This window comes from Cicer arietinum, chromosome 4 (genome assembly GCF_000331145.2).
Source record: "Cicer arietinum cultivar CDC Frontier isolate Library 1 chromosome 4, Cicar.CDCFrontier_v2.0, whole genome shotgun sequence".
NCBI lineage: Eukaryota > Viridiplantae > Streptophyta > Magnoliopsida > Fabales > Fabaceae > Cicer > Cicer arietinum.
This window is the reverse complement of record NC_021163.2, coordinates 50247220-50267999: the sequence shown is the minus strand read 5'-3', so window position 1 is coordinate 50267999 and position 20780 is coordinate 50247220. Positions and strand designations below refer to the sequence as shown.

The window sequence follows — 20780 nt, the reverse complement described above, 5'->3', positions numbered from 1 at the left end:
CTGAAAAAAAACAAAATCTCAAAACGACTAGCTTTAGGTTAGTTGGAGCAACACATTGGACACTTCATAATGCATCATCAATTACTTGTTTTTGGGAAAACTAGAATGAAGTAGTTAGATAATCTAGTGTTGTCATGCTCATTGAATAACATTCAAGTCAGTAAGTGCCGTGTTTGTTAGATCTTTTACAGATTTTTGTATTACTGGTCCAGCAGCATAGGACATATATTTCATCTATAATTTAGGATATTTTTATTTCCTTGCTTTTACTTTTGTTCTTTCTCTCTCTTTACACTAAGTTTTGAATAGAAAAATGAAAGGACAAAGAATTAGACTTAATTATAATTTTAATCATTTATTTTTATTATTTTGGAGAACTTGTTACTCTAATTAAAAATTTGATAGTTTTGGTTATTTCTTTTAGATTTTTTAACTCAAAAAAATATTTGATATATTTTAAATAATATAATATATAATTTCATGACGTAAAACTATCAAGATGCATTAGATATTTATTATTATTAATTAAATTATAAAATAAATAATTTCAGAAGTTGAAACTGATATTTTTGAAGAGTTTTATTGCAGTTTTATGAGTATTAATCATTGAACATTATACATATTATATTTCACATTGTTTAAAATATATCACATCATATTTTTTTAGTTAAAATATTCGACGGAGACCATAACTATTGAGTTTTAAAACAGGGAACCAATTTCACAAATTAATGAAATTATGGACATCAAAATTACAATTAAACTAAAATAAAATAAAATATAGAAAGTAAGAGGAGTTCTTAGTTGTTTACCATGACAAAGTGAAAGGAAAGAAATTAACATTTTTCTTTTGTTTTGTTTGATTGATAGAAAGTGAGAAGAAATAAACAAATATTTTATTTATGAAAATTACAAAAAAAACGTTAAGTAAATATGGAATGTGATAAAGAGAATAGAAAGGATCATTATTGCTAAAAATTATGAATGAATAGCACAAGTTTTCATTGTTTTACTATCATTTTTTATTTTATTTTTAATAATAAATGAAATTTTAAGTGTAAAATAACTGATTTTGATTTTTTTTAATAAAAAGAAGATGAAATATGTTGAGTTATAGTGCTTTAAGGTCTTTCAATTACTCAAAACTGTTAGGAATTAGAACAATTTATAGTATTTATAGTGCAACTTGCTTGTATGGATTACTCAATAACTTGTTAGTATTGTCATTTTAAATTGTTAATTTTTTAGCTCCATCGCATGGCTAAATTGAAGACAAACCAAGCTTCATCATATGATATTATTGGATCTCATGGAAAATTATACAAGTTTTAAGAAAATTTAGTCACTTAGTTGGTTCCTTTGGCAAAGCATGACCTTGTTGTCTTTTCTCTCTTCTATTGTTATGTGTAGCTAGATTTTTAGATTGGATTAGAGGTGATGAACCTTTGCTACATTCTTTTGTAATATGACTTTTAGTATTTAATACTAGTTGTATTCTAATGTTTGAAATGATGTTTTTTCTATCTTGGTGCAGAATTTGAGGTTTTAATCAATGACTTTTCCTTATCTTATCATATTCATAGGTTTTATCTTATTTTTGTTTTGTAGGTATTTTTTTGTTTTATGCTATTGACTTGAATGTTTAAATTCCTTATCTTATCATATTCATAGGTTTTATCTTATTTTTGTTTCGTAGGTATTTTTTTGTTTTATGCTATTGACTTGAATGTTTAAATTTATTCGTAGAATTTTTGATTTTATCAAACTTTGAATTTGTATTGTTATTCTACCTATTTAAGACTACAAGGGAAATACTACAAGCACTTGAGATAAATAAAACCTTCTCGATTAAAATAGTCACAACACTTGGGAGCACAAAAATTTATAACACCCTTAATCACCAATATTCTCTAGAATAATTGTACAAAGTGAATGAGAAAAAGCAAGGCTTAATACATATCATATCCATATATCTCTTTTAAATACTAGAAGATATAATGACTAAAAATGTCGTGTGATTAGACCCTATATCTCTAACCAATGGCATAAAGTGAAAAACTTCTAATACCAATGACTCTGTATCTTTGTCATGACCATAATCAGCAAGACCAACCAAAGGGATCTTCCTTGTAGAATTGAACTAGCTGATAAACACAAAAAAGTCAAATATCAAAAGGAAAAAAAGGAATCATGACATGGAAAAGGTATTGAGTAGGATTTATATTATGTTATAATAAAATGCCTAGAACAATGAACAAAAAGTAGTTTGACAAGTTGATTTTTGGCTAGAGAAATTAGAAAAACAATGCTAATTGTAATTTTGAATACTATATGTTTGTCAAGAGAATTAAAAAGTTTGATTTTTTAAAAGTTTTTAGTTATGTTTCCTGCTAGATTATTTACCAGATCAAAGTTTAACTTTTCTTGATATTTTAGAAAAGTATAGTTATTTTCGTCTCTAAATGTGTGATACAATAATGTGTGATACAATGCCATTATAATCCTTGAGTGTATCAAAACTTCAAAAACATCACTGTGTGTCTTCTGTTAATAATTTTATGAACCAAACTGACAAACAGTAACCACATTGGAGGACCAAACTAATTAACAAAAGACATATTTGAAGATCAAACTGCCTAGTAAAAGACTTATTGGGACATGTATTTGTATTTTTTATTCATTTGAGAATATTTTAAAACATATACTCTTTCCGAAATAAAATATAAGCAAAATTAGCCTATATTTTTTGAAATGAAATATAAAGAAAAATCAACAACCTCTCTCTTATTTAATGATAGCATCTCTAAAATATCCTTTATATAATTTAAATTTATCTATTTCCAATGTTCCAGTTTATTGATCATGGAGGGTAATTTAGGCAATAGACTCAGGTTTTTATTGAGATTTCATATATTAAATTTAGTCAACTACCATTCCTAATATGTGTAATCTAACCTATTTTTGCTTATAATTTATTTCGAAGGGAGTATGCAAGGATTCAATAAAAGACCAACTTAATGAAGCTAAATTTTGTTTATCCTTTCAATGAGCTTTTGAATGATTAGAAAAAACCAAATGATGAATTGAAGTGCTGATTTAGCTATACAGTTGTGAGTTGTGAAAATTACCCTCATTCTTACTATCCTCATTCAATGCAGGTGGTGGTGCAGGAGGTGATGATGAGTTTGTCATTGATATTCCAAGGTCAGAGCATCCTATGCCAAGAGAACCTTCAATAAAAATTGAAAATCTCAAGTAAGTATTTTCTAACTACTTTAAGGTACAATGTGAAGTAACATAGATTATAACAATTTTCAAGGGGAGGAATTTTTTCCACCTCCTAAAGTAACTTCGGAAGTACATATCCATAAAAAAACATAGGTTTTATGGGATCCAGATTGCTTGCAGATAGCAATTCCAAGAATTCGCGCCAACTCGCCAGTGGCTGTTGGATAGAGATCAGACAGATTAGAAAAACTGAAATACCGAGTTTGAAATCTGGATTATCTGGTCTTGATCCAACAACTACCGATGTGCTGACTGCGTGAATGTGTGGATTGCTAATTGCAGGAAATCTAAATCCCTTTCGGTGTTATGCTATCCATATGTGTACTTCCGGACAAAAACACAGTTTCTTTTTGTTTGAATATATACCTTTGGAGTCATGTGTGCTGTTTTCAGAAATGAGGAGGTGGGTAAAATTACACCTTTTTTCAAATAATAATCAATCATAGAACTAATGATTTTAACAATGAGTGAGGCTTGTAATCTTACATTGCCTGAAGCAAGCAAAGGAAGTGACATTGAGGAGATTGTAATAGCCTGAATCACATTGACAAGTATAGTTGAATGCTGATGTCTTCTTGCATGTGCCACCTCCACAATCAACCCAATGGCAAGCTAGAAAAACATATGAACAAAATGCTATAATACCACCCAAAAATCAAAATCAAAAAGAAATTTCAGATGCTTATGGTTATATCTTTTTTTAGTTACCATCAAATATTGAGTCACTAGCATTTCTTGCTTTTTCTGGAGCAGGGGAAGGAGCTTTTGAGCAAGAGTAGTCCATAGTACCTAAAAAAGGATATCATTTCAGCATCCAAGAAAATAAAGTACTTTTTATAATCATGAAGAGAATTCAAGAACTATAAGTCAATTTGAATATATTCTTCATCTATGTTTTTATAAATTAATTAGTAAATATTTGATAAAACTACAAGCATAGTTTTAAATCGCGGTCACAATCCTCATGTTGTAGAAAACTATAGTCAAATAAGGCTAATGTGGTTGCAATTGTGGCTGGAGATATAGAAAACCTTGACATTGCGGTCACAACTGCAGTTGCGGATTTTGCTATCGATACAGCAGAAACATCACTACTGATGTTCATTAGTAAGTTTCGAAGTTCCATCAGGTATTTACTGATTGTATAAAATTAGAGTCTGAAGCAATTTTCCACAAACATTGCATTTCCATTGCAGGTTTCATTGTGTGTGATTAGTGAATAGTGAACTACAATTTTGATTTTGACTTAAAGCTCTCACCTAATTTCCTCCAAAAGCAGCAAATGAAAAGTTGACAGATTATCATATAATCGTAATAATCCTCTACTTGACCACTTTATAATGTGATTAAACCATGTTACAAATTGAAGATAAATCATCTTGAAAATAATGAATTTGTAATAGTTACTATTATGTCTTCATATGACTTTAACATCATACCAGAGTTTACACTGACTAAGATCCAAACATATCAAGAAAATCTCTAGTATTAAGCAATAAAAGTTTGGTAAAATTTCCACCTCCTTTATTATTTGTTGATTCCTTGCTCCTTAATATTTCACCTATGTAACACCTACATTTTAGATTGAAGGTGCGTCCACTATATGATACATGTCAGCATTAAACTTAGACACCATCACAACAGTAACACATTATTACATTAAGTCACTTCTATTTTCTCAAATTACTATTCTATTTTCTCAAATTACTATTAGTATCTAGTGTTAGTGCTTCAGAGCATTTCATCAAACACCATGGATGTATTCAATCACATACACAGATTCGGCTAAATTAGACAACAAGAAGAAACATACCACCTATATAACTGTTTTTGTTTTGCAAAATTACCAATTTCAAAAAAAGAAGAAACTCCCTTTGAATCAGTTTCAAGATTAAATCAACATAGTACACAAAAAGAAAGAGGGAGTTCTTACAATTAGGAACGATGCAAGGAAGAAACTTCAAACCCCCATTATCATTGGAATCAAGAGCTTGCTTCCAACCTTGATCACACTCACATTCAAAAGAAAAAGTACTATTTGTAGAAGCTTTGCATGTTCCTTTTCCACACTCCACTTCCTTGCACACATCATCTAAACTCAAAACAAAACAAATTATCAGAGAAATTCAGAAATCCAAACTACTTATTATATCAAAAAAAAAAAAAAAACACTTGCGATGACCCTTTTGATGATCCCTCGTGAAACCTCAAGACCCACAAATTAAAATAAAAAAATAAAAAAATATACCAATAAATAAATCAATTAAAAAATATTATAGAGTATATAGAAGAAAGAGTTACAAACCAAAGAAAGGAGAAAGGAAGTCACTTCTAGCTAAAAGAGGTTGTTGAAGAAGAAGAAATGCAACAAGAGCTATGAAACTTGCATAAACCATTTGGAACATTAATTAACAATACATAAAAATTAAGAAAGCTATAAAATATGAGGACTTATATAAATGATGACTATAGTTAGGCAATTTTGAAAGTGAAACATTTATTTAATGTAGGAATTTATTGTAGAACGTGGCTAAAACCTGAAAAGGGTATGTGTCGATGAACATAGTAAGTGGTTGGAGGTTGAGAGTTTGACAAATCTACGAGATTGTGTTTAAGGTCTTGGTCTTGTTACCAATTGAGATGGTGCACGTGGTCATCCCAGCCATTAAGGGTATTTTTTGGTCATGCAACCGGCCAATGCGTATTTTAACGTGATATAAGTGGATATTCTTAGAAAAAGTCAACCTACTTTTTTTAATTGAATAATTCAACTAATTTTGACCTAAGAGTTGTGAACTAAAGTTTGAAGGAAATAATTACTAACATAACTGATTATTAATATTTATCTATTAAAAAATTAATATTTTTATTGGAGCTTCAAAGAATGTACTCCATCTAATTTTATTTATAGTAAGAAATTTTTTATTAGAAGTTTCTAATCCTATTTATTAAAAAAAGTTTAACTTTAAATGTGTATTTATTGTTTAGTTTTTTTTTAATCTCATTTTAATATATTTGTCGTTTCAATGTTAGTGACGGTATTAAATGTCTCACAATTTTTTATAAAGGTATATATGAAAAAAACATCTAAAAGTTAGAATAATAATTAAAATAATTTATTTTGATATTTTTGATCTAGTATTTTTTAATAGAGATTCGAGAAAACCACTAAATATCTTGAAATATGAAAAATTAATTTTTATTATATAAAAAGACATTTAAAGTATATTTATACATAAAATAGATCGTTCGAGAAGATGATAACAAAATTAGTTTTTTGGTTCACACGTCAAAAGAGAATAGTTTAACAAAACATATGGCCTACAACTCAAAACAACTATGGTCCAATACAAATTAAAATTGCTAAAATACTACACACTTATTACGTCATATAAGATTTAATTACCATATAAAAATCATCCTAATTCAGTCTTCTACTTATAAAATATTAAGCTAACTTCTCAATTCCATAAACCTCTCACCATTGAGTGGTTTTGTAAATATATCTCTGAAATTTAGTGTTGCAGTAGATTACTTCAAGCCCTTCCTTTTCCTACTTGATCTCTAAAAATTGATACTAGGTTTTTATGTGTTTACTTTTCTCATGTGAGATTTGATTCCTTGCCAAAATGATTGTTGATTTAATGTCTACCTCTAGATGTATTGGACTCTTTTACTCAAACTTCAACTCATTAAGCAATGAGCCTAACCAAAGAGCCTTACAAACAACATCTGAGGCTGCAATATACTCAACCTCACTAGATGATAATGCTACTACATTCTACTTAGAACACCATTATATTTTTTTAGTACTTCGCCAATATACTTCCTCTAATGCAACATTACACCTTCAACTTTGTAAGCAAACTCAAAATCAAGAAAGTAGCACAATGTTCCTAGATATGACATTTCAATCAAGAAAGTAGCACAATGTTCCTAGATATGACATTTCAAATTCAATCATCAATTTCTTCATAAAGTCATTAATTGTTGTCTTGTTGGTGCCTATCACTAGAAGGTCATCAACATCAGACAAATGAGAATGACATCAGATCCTTCTTTTCATCTAACATATTCTCCAATTTTCTTATTCTAAGAGGAGATTGTTTCATGCCACACAATGTTTTTCTTAGTTTATACCTCTCACGGAACTTGCAATGAAAATGAGAAGCTTTCTGATTTCCATTCTAGCCACTGGTGCATATAGTTAAGTAAAATCAATTCTAGCCAAATTCTAGCCAATATCTACGTGTTAGTGCTTCATAGAATTTCATAAAATACCATGGACATATTCAATCATATACACAGATGCATCTAAAAGAGATAACAAAAAGAAAACATACCACATATAAGTGTTGCTTTGTTAAATTAATATAGTACATAATACATATTAAAAACAATTATCTCTTAAGATGCAGTGTCAAGATTAAATCATCTGAGAGCAAAAAGAAAATGAGAGTTCTTACAATTAGGAATGATGCAAGGAAGAAACTTCAAGTCCCCATCATGATTAGAATCAAGAGTTTGCTTCCAACCTTGATCACACTCACATTCAAAAGGAAAAGTACTGTTGGAAGGTTTGCATGTTCCTTTTCCACAATCCACCCCGTTGCACACATCATCTAAAATTAAAACAAACCATGTAAGAAAAATTTCAAAATCTCAAACTACTTAATATTAAAAAGAAACTTGAAATGACCATTTTGATGATCCATCATGAAACCTGACTCACCAATGAAATTAATAAAAATGGTATTATAATAAATAAATAAATTAAAACATAGTATAGAAAAAATAGATGAAAGATTTACAAACAAAACATTAGAGAAATATATATATATATATATATATATATATAAATATATATATATATATATATATATATATATTTTACGATACACAACACCATTTATTAAATTAGATAAAGATATTACAAGCATAAACATAATGTGTTAGGATATTTCTCATCCACATTTTAACAACAATACCACTAGTTATGCCGACCAAAATTTGAGCCTCAATTAACTATGAGAACTTAGAACCCAATAGAGCATTATCAAACTAACAGCTTTATCAAGCAACCAAATAAAGTTTTTCAACATGGGATAAATGAGTTAAGGAATCAGAGTCTTTAAATTTATCGAATTACATATCATTTCTTTAATTTTTGGATGTACAGTCCGACAATATGGGTTCTCGAAATTGCTTAAACTCACCACATGTAAAGAAACCATTTGTTGAATAAAAATTGCAGCATCCACTATTAGATAACAACTCAAAACACATTTTCCTACACTCAAACCTCTTTGGAGCTTTCTATCAAACACCATGATAGCAAACTTGGAATAATTAAAACTTAAGAGAAAAACACAAAACTAAACCATAAACAAAACAATAACAACTAAAAGGTCCCAATTCAAACTCCATTGCTTCTCATATATTATTCTACTTTAATTGAAAACATGTGGATAACAGATGAAAAAACATATACTTCTAAATTTTAAAGCTCAATTATTTCTAACATGTGCTTTAAGCGGAAGTGAATATGATATAATAGAAGAAAAGGAAATTGCCAAAGAAATACGGGAAGCTTAACAAACTCATAATGAAGGAACCAATCGTGTGAAAGAAACCAATCGTGTGAAAGAAACAATAATAGATGTATGTGTAAGAGAATTTTAAATGAATGAAATTGAAAATATAGGTAAAATGTTTTCAAGATTCACAGATATAACTAATGAGTTGTGATCTCTTGAAAAAATATATTCAACTCATGATAGACTAAGAAAAATTCTAAGAAGTCTCCCTTATTATTGTTGCTAACTTATTTCTTTTTATTTATCGATTTCTAAACTTGTTATTGCTCAATTTATTTGATTATTGAATGTTAAAATTGAGGGAAAACTTTTTGAAAAATTATGCAAGCTTTATTATCCGTTTATTGAAATCAGAATCACAAATTAAAAATATAATTTTAGAAGTTTGTCGTCGTATATATTGTTGAGGCAAAATTCCAAATTGATATTTTAAGATAATAAATATCTTAAATTTTATTTTTAAGATTATGATCATTTTACGATCTAACCTGTGCTTTTGAGTATCTTAAGATTGAAAATATGAATTGATTTTAATTAATTATCTTACTCACAAAAGAACAAAACATTGCTCAAAATTACATAGAAAGAAGATTCTCTTTCCTGGTTTTTATGACATAATATTTTTTCTCATATTGAATCAAGTTTCACACACTTATTTATATATTTGTTAAAATATCTCAAATCCTTTTATGTGATTGTTGAAAGTGATATTGTATTAAGTCTCTTTGGGTTGAATTTGTAAGTTTGCTGAGGTTTGATAATACAAGTGTATTAAATCAAGTTGTGATCAAATGAAAAGATTGTACAACTGTGCTGAAAGAATAGTCTGTCCAGTAAGATAAGAAAAACCTCATAATGTGTGAGGATTAGATGTAACCAAAGGTTAATGGTGAACTATGATAAATTTGAGTGTGTTTCTCTTTATTTTAATCCTTTCCTTTTGCATATTGATGTCACCACATCACTGCCATTTAATTTTTTAATTATACACTTCTAATAAAGAACATTTTCTTTGTTTTTAATCTAACATTCTTATCCAAATAACAAATTGAAATATTTTCTTTTGATTTTAATTTTAATTTTAAAATATCCCAATTCAAACCCTATTTTTGTGACATAATATTCTACTTGAATAAGTGTTAGTGTGTTAAATTAATGTAGTATTTGATACATAATTGTTTTTTAAAAAGGAAGTGTCTCTAAAGCTGTCGTGTCAATATTAAATCAAAAGAAAAAACATATAGTGAGATTTCTTACAATTAGGAATGATGCAAGGAAGAAACTTCAAGGCACCATCATCATTGGAATTAAGTGTTTGCTTCCAACCTTGATCACACTCACATTCAAAATGAAAAGTACTATTCTCAGAAAGTTTGCATGTTCCTTTTCCACAATTCACCCCGTTGCACGCATTATCTAAACTCAAAACAAAATAACATATAAGAGAAAGTCTGAAATTCCAAACTACTTTTATTATAAATAAACTTTATATGACAATTTTGATAATCCATCATGAAACATCAAGACCGACATATTAAAATCAATAAAAATAGTATTATTATAAAGAAATCAATTTAAACATATTATAGAAGAAATAGAAGAAAGATTTAAAAACAAAAGATAGGGGAAATATATTTATAATAATTATATAAGCTGTTTATCGATTAGCAAATTGATTAGTGATCAAATTAAGTAATAAGACTAATTCTATTTTTAATAGTTTGATTAATTAAATAATTAATTCATATGAGTTCAAATATGAGTAGATGTTACATATGACTAATTTTAAAATAATGAGAACCTTAATTGATTATCACCTAACACATAAGCTATGATCTTCCATATACAAAACACACTGCATATTGTCGCTTCATCTCATATAAAGAGTGTATAAAAAATAAGAAGTCTAAATTGAGGAAGAGTCACAAATAAACATGTGCTCATTATCTGACTTTTTTTCTATGTATTCCACGATCATCGTCAACAAACTATAAACTCATAAATCCAGACATTTCTAATATCTTTAATATATGAACATATCATAAATCATTAAGTTATCAAAATTTTGTATTTATTCTTGATGTTCATAAGATACTTATTTGACTATTTAGTTTCTACCTTATAACATATAGTAAATGTTAAAGCATGTCTTTTGTGATTAATTATTAAATTAATTACAACAATACTTTTTTTTTTCACAAGTACATACATAATGAAATGCAACTAAAATGTAAAACAAGTAGAAAACATACCACATATAATTGTTATAATTGTTAGTGTTAAATCCACTAATAATTGATCTCTAGATTATATTTTCGTTTGTCAAGTTAGTAATTTCTACAAAATAAAAAGCTATGTTTTGAACATGTGTCTTCTCCTACATCTCACTCATCTTGAAATCCATAAATTTTTTATTTTCTTCAAACTAAAAAAAACCTAAAAAAAAATTCATCAAACCTATTATTACATTTAAACTCGTAACATTTCAAACCCATAATTTACAAATTCAAATCGATAAACTTTTAAACTCATAACAAAATGAAAAACACCCAAAATCATTCTTCATCTTAAGAAAAATGAAAAAATATAAAGATTTTGTTATAACTTAATTGAAAACTGAAAAATAGTTGTGAATGGTGAAGATGTGAAATTCGAGTATGTGAGGAGGGTGAGTCAGATGGGTGGAGTTGTGGTAGATCTAAGTCTTAATTGGATTTGAGTTTGAAGGTTAAGAGTTTGGATTTAAGTTTGAATTGGAAAGTTATGAGTTTGAGCATTTATGAGTTCATTATTCAAGGAGATTTATGGATTTGAATTGACTTTTATTAAATGATTAAATTAATAAGGATTTCTTCTTCCTTTTTAACATTATTTTTTATTAGAAGTTGAAACATTACTCAATTCATTGTCTAGATTTGGGAAAAAGATGTCTAAGATTAAGAAAATGAATGAGATGAAGGTTAAGAGAGAAGAATGAGTTTGGAGATTTTTCATTCTTCAATTTTGTTAGTTTGAAAAGTTAGAATTGAATTCGGTGGTCATAAAGTTGATGAATTTTTTAAATTTTTAGATGGAAGAGGCCATAAATTCCTAGGTTTATGGGTTAGTGAGATGAAAGAGATAACAATTGTACTAAACTTAACGTTTTTTTTTTACAAAAATTAATAGAAATAATTAATTTGATTAACCGAAATATAGTTAAATGACAAAAATAGAAAAAAATAATAATTAAAAGATTAAAGTGAAATTACAACATAAATTAAATGACTAAAATAATAACTTAACCTAAACTAATATACATTAAATTACTAAAATAGCAATTTCCATTCTAACCACTAGTGCATATACTTAAGTAAAATCAATTATAGCCAAATTCTATGTGCTAATTGTTTCATAGAATTTCATAAAATACCATGGATATATTCATATATACACAAATGCAACTAAAAGATATAACAAGAAGAAAACATACCACATATGAGTGTTGATTTGTTAAATTAATATAATACATAATACATAAATTTTTTCAAAAATAATTATCTCTTAAGATGTAGTGTCAAGATTAAATCATCTAAGATCAAAAAGAAAGAGGGAGTTCTTACAATTAGGAATGATGCAGGGAAGAAACTTCATGTCCCCATCATTATTGGAATCAAGAGTTTGCTTCCAACCTTGATCACACTCACATTCAAAAGGAAAAGTACTGTTCTCAGAAGGTTTACACGTTCCTTTTCCACAATCCACCCCGTTGCACACATCATCTAAGATCAACACAAAACGTGTAAGAAAAATTTCAAATTCTCAAACTACTTAATATTTAAAAGAAATTTGAGATGACCATTTTGATGATCTATCATTAAACCTGACTCACCAATTAAATTAATAAAAATAGTATTATAATAAATAAATAAATTAAAACATAGTATAGAAAAAATAGATAAAACATTTACAAAAGAAAGATTGGAGAAATATCTTCTTCTTCATCATTTTTTATTTTATTTTATTTTTTAAGTTTTTTTAATGATAAACAACATCATTTATTAAGTTAGATAAAGATATTACAAGTATAAACATAATCTGTTAGGATATTTCTCATCCACATTTTAACAACAACGCCACTATTTAAGACAACCAAAATTTGAGCCTCAATTAACTTTGAGAACTTAAAACACAATAATGCATTATCAAACTAATAGCTTTATCCAAGCAACCAAATAAAGTTTTTTAACATGTGATAAGTGGGTTAACGAATCAAATTCTTTAAATTTATCCAATTACATATCATTTCTTTGATTTTTGGATGCACGTTCCGACAAAACAGGTTATCGAAATTGGTTAAACTCACCACATGTGAAGAAACCATTTGTTGAATAAAAAAAAAAGATTAGTTTGCAGCAGCTATTATAAAACAATAACTCAAAAAACACATTTTCCTACACTCAAACCTCTTTGGAGCTTTCTGTCAAACATCATGATAGCCAACTTGGGATAAGTTAAACTTAAGAGAAAAACACAAAACTCAACCATAAACAAAACAATAACAACTAAAAGGTCGCAATTCCAAATCCATTGCTTCTGAATATTATTCTACTTTAATTTGCATCAAAGCTCTATCTCTAAGGGTTTGAACACCAAACAAGTGTTAAAGGGAAAATATCTAGGAAGAAATCTTGTTAAAAGCAAAGTTTATACTAGAAGGAAGATCCTAAAACATACCTCCTTATTACTTTGATGACACTAACTATTATTTCTAAAAAGGAAAAATGAAATTGTTCGTTAAATCTCCAGACAATGACATGTGACCCATAGTAGAAAAAGGAAACTTTGTACCTAGAGTGGATCAAAATGATCCAACATCAACTGCAAAAGAGAAAAACATGTGCATAACAGATGAAAAAAATAAAGGTACTTCTAAATTCTGAAGCTCAATTATTTTTAACATGTACTTTGAGCAGAAGTGAATATGATATAATAGAAGAAAAGGAAATTGCCAAAGAAATACGGGAAACTTAACAAACTCATAATGAAGGAATCAATCGTGTGAAAGAAACAATAATAGATGTATGTGTAAGAGAATTTTAAATGAATGAAATTGAAAATATAGATAAAATGTTTTCAAGATTCACATAGAAAAAATATATTCAACTCATGATAGACTAAGAAAAATTCTAAGAAGTCTTTCTTATTATTGTTGCTAACTTATTTCTTTTTATTTCTCAATTTCTAAACTAGGACTTTTAATTTTTGAACTATGATTATCGTTCATGTAAAATCATTTTATGGTACTATACCAGTTTGAAATGAATGAAATAGATTTATGGTTCACAAAATTGTCTTTGCTTGTTATTGCTCAATGTATTTTAATTATTGAATATTAAAATTGAACGAGGAGCTTTTTGAAAAATTATGCATGGTTTATTATCCGTTTACTGAAATCAGAATCACAAATTAAAAATATAATTCAAAAAGTTTGTCGTCATATAAAACGGGATATTGTTGAGGCAAAATTTAAAATTGATATTTTAAACATAATAAATATCTTAAATTATATTTTTAAGATTATGATCATTTTACGATCTAACGTGTGCTTTTGAGTGTCTTAAGATTGATAGTATGAATTGATTTTAATTAATCATCTCACTCACAAAAGAACAAAACATTGCTCAATATTACATAGAATGAAGGTTGTCTTTGTACTACTAGAATTTTCGTCTATAGTGACCGATTTAGAGACCGAATATTTTCAGTCACACTAGCGACCGAGATAGAGACCGTAATTTTGAACGTAGAAACTAAATATTTTTTCGTCACTAAATTGGTCGCTAATGAAATTTAGAGACTGAAATCGCAACTGAATTTTAGTGACAAAAACTTCAATCGTTAAATGTTACTAATAGAAAATTTTTCTTTCACACTAGCGACCGAAATAGAGACTGTAATTTTAAACGTTGAAACTAAATATTATTTCGTCAATAAATCGGTCGCTAACAAAATTTAGAGATTGAAATAGTAACTAAATTTTAGCGACCAAAATTTCAGTCGCTAACTATTTTTTAATTACTTAATTTAGCTTTCTTTATTAATAAAAAAAAATGTGAAATAGTTTTTGTAGACAAAATATGTAGAGATCAATCAAGTTCTTTTTTCTTCTTTGAAAATTAAATTTTTCTAAATCTCTATATTCACAAAAAAGAAAAATTAGATTTATACTCTCACTGCTGCAGCTGCAACATGTAATCATTTTTATTATTTTCACTCATACTTTTTTTGATAGAATTATTTTGGGTGAAATTGAGGGTATAAATGCAAGACTTAGCATCAGATTTTGGATTTTAAAATTTGAAATTGGTATTAGAGCATTGCCATTAGTAAATCTAATGGTCTCAACACTTGCAATGTGTAATTACTATAGGAGATCTATAGGATTAATCTTACAATTTAACTTTAGAGTATATATCTCGACTATCAAGTTAGTTCAATTGTTGACTGTATTTTGGTTTGCTATTGACTGTATTTTGATTTTGGTTAGATCTGGTGTTATTATGACATTGGAGCTCGAAGGCTTCAACCTGTTTCAAAGCTTGAAGGTAATAAAACTACTAAGTTAAACTTTACAATTTTGTTCAAATGATTTTTCACTTCTGATTACTCTTTATAATTGCTTAGCACGTGTGACTTAGAGGTAAATATGAAGGGAGTTCTGGCATAAATTGTTTGAGCTTCCTCTCAATGTTCAATGGCTTGCTGAACGTGTTCTCAACATTTTGTCCGAGAAATCACAAGCTTATGCTCTGCAGGTACATATCTCTCACCCCTGGCTTTATTCTTTATTTTGTTGTACACAACTAGATTGTGATGATGATGTATACTCTATATCATTAGATAACATTTTTTGTGCTTTTCAAATTACAAATTACTCCATGTAGTTGATACATGCTGAGGTTGTCTACAGCGTCAAATGGTTGAACCAATTTGTATATTGAGTCTGTTACATGTGTTTTTATATAAACTTTTTCTATGGTAACTTCCCCATGTGTTTTTAATGTATTGGCTTCTTTTGAGTCTTTTTATACCCAATATGAAATTAAGAGTTGTTTCATTGTTTCAGGTGAGTGTACAAGTCAGGGATAATGAAGATCATAATGTTATTATGAGTATTGAGAACCTGCTCAAACACTTCAGAAATGAAGCTGTAGCTTTCCACTGATTATATCTGTTTACTTTGCTACCGACCTAGTGCTACCACTGCAGTACAACATAGAGACAATTTTCCACTGATTATATCTGTTAGTTTTTTATTTTTTATTTTTTTTTATAATTATTTAGATTTTTATAATTGAATAAAAGAAATATTGTATTTGGCATTTTTTTTTTGTATTTGTAATTGCTATGTTAGTTTGTTTATTTTATTATTTTGAATGATTTTTATCTTATGGGGTGTACTTTTATTGGTGTGACATAGCAAATTAATTCAAAGTGGTTGTTAATTTAGTCTCAAACTTTAGTCACTAATTCAGTCTCAAACATCGGTCACAAAATCGATCACAAATTTCAGTCACAAAATCGCTCACAAAATTCAATCACTAAATCGGTCACTAAATTTGGTCGCTGGTTTGGTCACAACAGTTAGCGACTAGCAGTTTATCTACTGATTTAAATTGGTCAGTAAATCGGTCGCTATTGAATTTAGTGACCGAAAAATTGGTCTCTAAAAGCATTTTTTTCTAGTAGTGTTGCTGGTTTTTATGACATAATATTTTTTCTCATATTAAATCAAGTTTCACACACTTATTTATATACTTGTAAAAAACTCTCAAATCCTTTTTTGTGATTGTTGAGAGTGATATTGTATTAAGTCTCGTTAGGCTAAGTTTATAAGTCTGTTGAGGTTTAGTACTACAAGGTGTATTAGATCAAGTTGTGATTTAAAGAACAAATTGTAAAATTGTGCTGAAAGAACATTATGTTCAGTAAGATAATGGAGAACCTCATAATGTGGGAGGATTGGATACAATCCAAGGTTAATGGTGTACCATGAGAAATTTGAGTGCGATTATCTTTATTTTAATCCTTTACTTTTGCATATTGATTACATTACATCACTGTCATTTACATTTGTTATTATACACTTCTAACAAAGAACATTTTCTTTGTTTTTAAACTAACATTCTTATCCAAATAAAAAATTAAAATCTTTTCTTTTGATTTTAATTTTAAAATATTCCAACTCAAATCTTATTTTTGTGACATAATATTTTACTTGAAGTGTTAGTGTGTGAAAATAATGTAGTATTAGATACATAATATTGTTTTATAAAAAAGAAGTATCTCTAAAGATGTCGTGTCAATATTAAATCAAAAGAAAAAAAAAAATATAGTGAGAGTTCTTACAATTTGGAATGATGCAAGGAAGAAACTCTAAGGCCCCAACATGATTGGAACTAAGTGTTTGCTTCCAACCTTGATCACACTCACATTCGAAATGAAAAGTACTATTCTCAAAAAGTTTGCATGTTCCTTTTCCACAATTCACCCCGTTGCACGCGTTATCTAAACTCAAAACAAAATAACATATAAGAGAAAATATGAAATTTCAAACTACTTTTATTATAAATAAACTTTATACGACGATTTTGATAATCCATCATGAAACCTCAAGATCCACATATTAAAATCAATAAAAAAAAGTATCACTATAAAGAAATCAATTTAAACATATTATAGAATAAATAGAAAAAAGATTTACAAACAAAAGATAAGGAAAATATAAGACTAATTAATTAGTGATCAAATTAAGTAATAAGACTAATTACAGTTTTAATAGTTTAATTAATTAAATAATTTATTGATATAAGTTCAAATATGAGTAGATATTACATATGACTAATTTTAAAATAATGAGAACCTTAATTGATTGTCACAAATACATAAGTTGTGATCTTCAATATACTAAACACACTGCATATTGTCGCTTCATCTTATCTGAAGAGTGTATAAAAAATAAAGAGTCTAAATTGAGGAAGAATCACAAGTCAACATGTGCTCATTATCCAACTTTTTTTCTATGTGTTCCAGAATCATCGTCAACAAAGTATCAACTCATAAATCCAGACATTTCTAATATCTTTAATAAATCAGCGTGCTATATATCTTAAAGTTATCAAGATTTAGTATTTATTCTTGATGTTAATAACATACTTATTTGACTATTTAGTTTCTACGTTATAACATATAGTACATGTTAAAGCATGTCTTTTATGATTAATTATTAAATTAATTACAACAATACTTTTTTTTACAAGTACATAAATAATGAAATGCAACTAAAATATAAAACAAGTAGAAAACATAGCACATATAATGGTTAGTGTGTTAAATCCACTAATAATTGATCCCTTAACTAATTCATCAAACTTATTATTACATTTAAATTCGTAACATTTCAAATCCATAATTTATAAATTCAAATCCATAAACTTTTAAACTCATAACAAAATGAAAAACAACCAAAATCATTCTTCTTTTTATTGTTCATGTTTGTGTTTCCACTATTGTCAATGCAGAAAAATGAAAAAACAGAAAGATGTTGTTATAACTGAATTGAAAACTTTGTGAATGATAAAGATGTGAAATCCGAGTATGTGAGGGGTGGGAGAGATGGATGGAGTTCTGGTAGATCTAAGTTTTAATTGGATTTGAGTTTGAAGGTTAAGAGTTTGAATTTAAGTTTGAATTTGAAATAGATTTTTATTAAATGATTAAATTAATATTGATTTCTTCTTCCTTTTTAGCATTATTTTTTATTAGGAGTTGAAACATTACTAAATTGATTGTCTAGATTTGCGCAGAAGATGACTAAGGTTAAGAAAGTGAAACAGATGAAGGCTATGGGAGATGAATGTGTTCGAAGATTTTTCATTCTTCATTTTTCATAGTTTAAAAAGTTGAATTTGAATTTGTAAGTTATAAATTCGATGGTCATACATTTAATGAATTTTTTGCATTTTTAGATTGAAGAGACCATAAATTTATGGGTTTATGAGTTAGTGAGTTGAAAGAGATAACAATTGTACCAATAACGTTTTTTGATAAATTAATATAAATGACCAATTTGACTAACGGAAATGTAGTTAAAGGACAAAAACAGTAAGAAAAATAATTAGAAGTCTAAAGTGAAATCACAAAATAAATTAAATAACTAAAATAGTAATTTTACCTAAATTAATATAGTATCTAACAGTGAATACAAATTATTTTTTCAAAAAATATCCTTAAATTATTAAGATGCAGTGGCAAGATTAAATCAACCGAAAACATAAAAAAATATGGAGTTGTTAAAATTAGGAATGATGCAGCGAAGAAACTTAAGCCTCCATCACGATTTAAATCAAGGTTTTGTTTTCAACCTTGATCCTAAGGGGTAATACTATTTTCAGAAGATTTACAAGTTCCTTTCCCACATTGCACTTCCTTGCACACATCATATTAACTCAAGTTTTTTTTTTTTTTAATTTTATTTTGAGATTTCAAATTTGCACATATATTTTTTTATTTTCTTCTGTTTTGAGTTAAGAATATAGGTGCAAATTAGAAATCTCAAAATAAAATTAAAAAAAACTTAAGTTATTAAAAACTTCATGAAATCTCAAGACCAACAAATTAAAATTAAAAAAATAGTATTACAATAAAGAAATTAATTAAAACACATTAGAGTATATAGAAGACAGAGTTACAAACCAAATATAGGGGAAAAGGAAGGAGAGAGGAAGCCACTTGAAGTTGAAGAAGGTTGTTGGAGAAGAAGAAATGCAACAAGAACTACGACACTTGCTATAGCCATTTAAAATATTAATTAACAATACAAATAAATTAACCAAAATTAATAGCCGTTTGTTGCATACTTTATACTAATATACATAAATGATGACTATAGTTAGGCAAGTAAGAAAATGAAACAATTTTTTAATATAGGCATTTATTATCTATGGTTAGAGTGTGGCTATATCTAATAAAGGTTATGTCATGTGGTGGAAAGTTAAGTCTTTGACAAATCTTCCTGATTGTGTTTAAACTTTAAGCATTGGTTTTGTTACCTATTGTGATGGTGCACGTAGTCATAGCAATTAAGGTTTTTTTTCTTTTTTCTTTCTTTCACAATCTAACATCTTATTTTTTATTTATTGTAAATTATTTGTAATGTTTGTGTAAGTGATAAATTTTAAGCATTATGAGTAGATAATTAAAATAGGTAGTTATTTTTGAACTATTTAAGAGAGATAGAGTCAATCTACTTTGACCATCTTTGATGTGAAGGTTTGTCACGGTGTGATGCGTAATAGTTGGTTTTGCCGTACGACGCAAGTATCTTGTGTTAGTTGAGTAAAACTAGTGTCACTGTACAAAAACATTTTGTTGTGCGACAAGCTAGTAATTTCTTGATTCAATATATTGTTTACCGTGCGAATTAATGTTCTCATTATACGAAAATGTAAGTTATTGATTTTTTTAATGAGTGTTTCCTCATGCAATGGTATCGTGTCGTCGTACGAAGATAACGAAAATTTGACTCTATAAATAGAGTTCGAGACCAGACTTCTTGAAATCATTTTTTATCGTCACTGGTATCGAACCCCTACTTGTTCGTCGACACATCATTTTTCTTCCAAACACTTACACAAAACTCAACCTTCATTTCCATATCGGTCAATAAGTCTCATTTCAATTTGTTGCCTCTTTGGTTACTATCTCTATCCTACTCTTTGTTACTATATCTATCCTATACCGATTGAGATACTATCTATTCAACCATGTTGAAATTCTTAGTTTGTTTTGAAACATTTGATGCAGACCAATAAGCCTTATTCTATTAATTCCATAATGTAGTTCATTTAATCT

The 20780-nt window shown here is 27.7% G+C and overlaps 1 protein-coding gene across 2 annotated transcripts; it reads right to left on the bottom strand.

Moving 5' to 3' along the window:
* Positions 1-1830: 1830 nt before the first annotated feature.
* On the bottom strand, positions 1831-19774 carry LOC101512946 (uncharacterized). 2 transcript variants are annotated; one of them, XM_027333125.2, is made up of 10 exons: positions 19623-19774; positions 17277-17435; positions 12488-12646; positions 10143-10301; positions 7755-7910; positions 5222-5380; positions 3997-4077; positions 3775-3900; positions 3129-3230; positions 1831-2144 (listed from the first exon to the last, which is right to left on the bottom strand). In XM_027333125.2, the coding sequence occupies exons 1-10, from the start codon at positions 19723-19725 to the stop codon at positions 2062-2064; spliced, it is 1287 nt and encodes a 428-aa protein (XP_027188926.1). In that variant the 5' UTR covers positions 19726-19774; the 3' UTR covers positions 1831-2061. The 2 variants fall into 2 exon arrangements, with proteins under 2 accessions (XP_027188926.1, XP_073224183.1); XM_073368082.1 differs by lacking the exon at positions 17277-17435 and having other exon boundaries at positions 19623-19740.
* Between the last annotated feature and the right edge of the window lie 1006 nt (positions 19775-20780).

What these genes read in the sequence shown, in the direction of transcription:
- LOC101512946 (XM_027333125.2), bottom strand. Translation starts at nt 19,725, where the DNA reads ATGGCTATAGCAAGTGTCGTAGTTCTTGTTGCATTTCTTCTTCTCCAA. An exon ending in TTCCTTTTCCCCTATATTTG is followed by an intron (nt 17,436 to 19,622) that starts GTTTGTAACTCT and finishes TTTTGAGTTTAG; the next exon opens with ATAACGCGTGCAACGGGGTG. An exon ending in TCCCTGCATCATTCCTAATT is followed by an intron (nt 10,302 to 12,487) that starts GTAAGAACTCCC and finishes TTTTGAGTTTAG; the next exon opens with ATAATGCGTGCAACGGGGTG.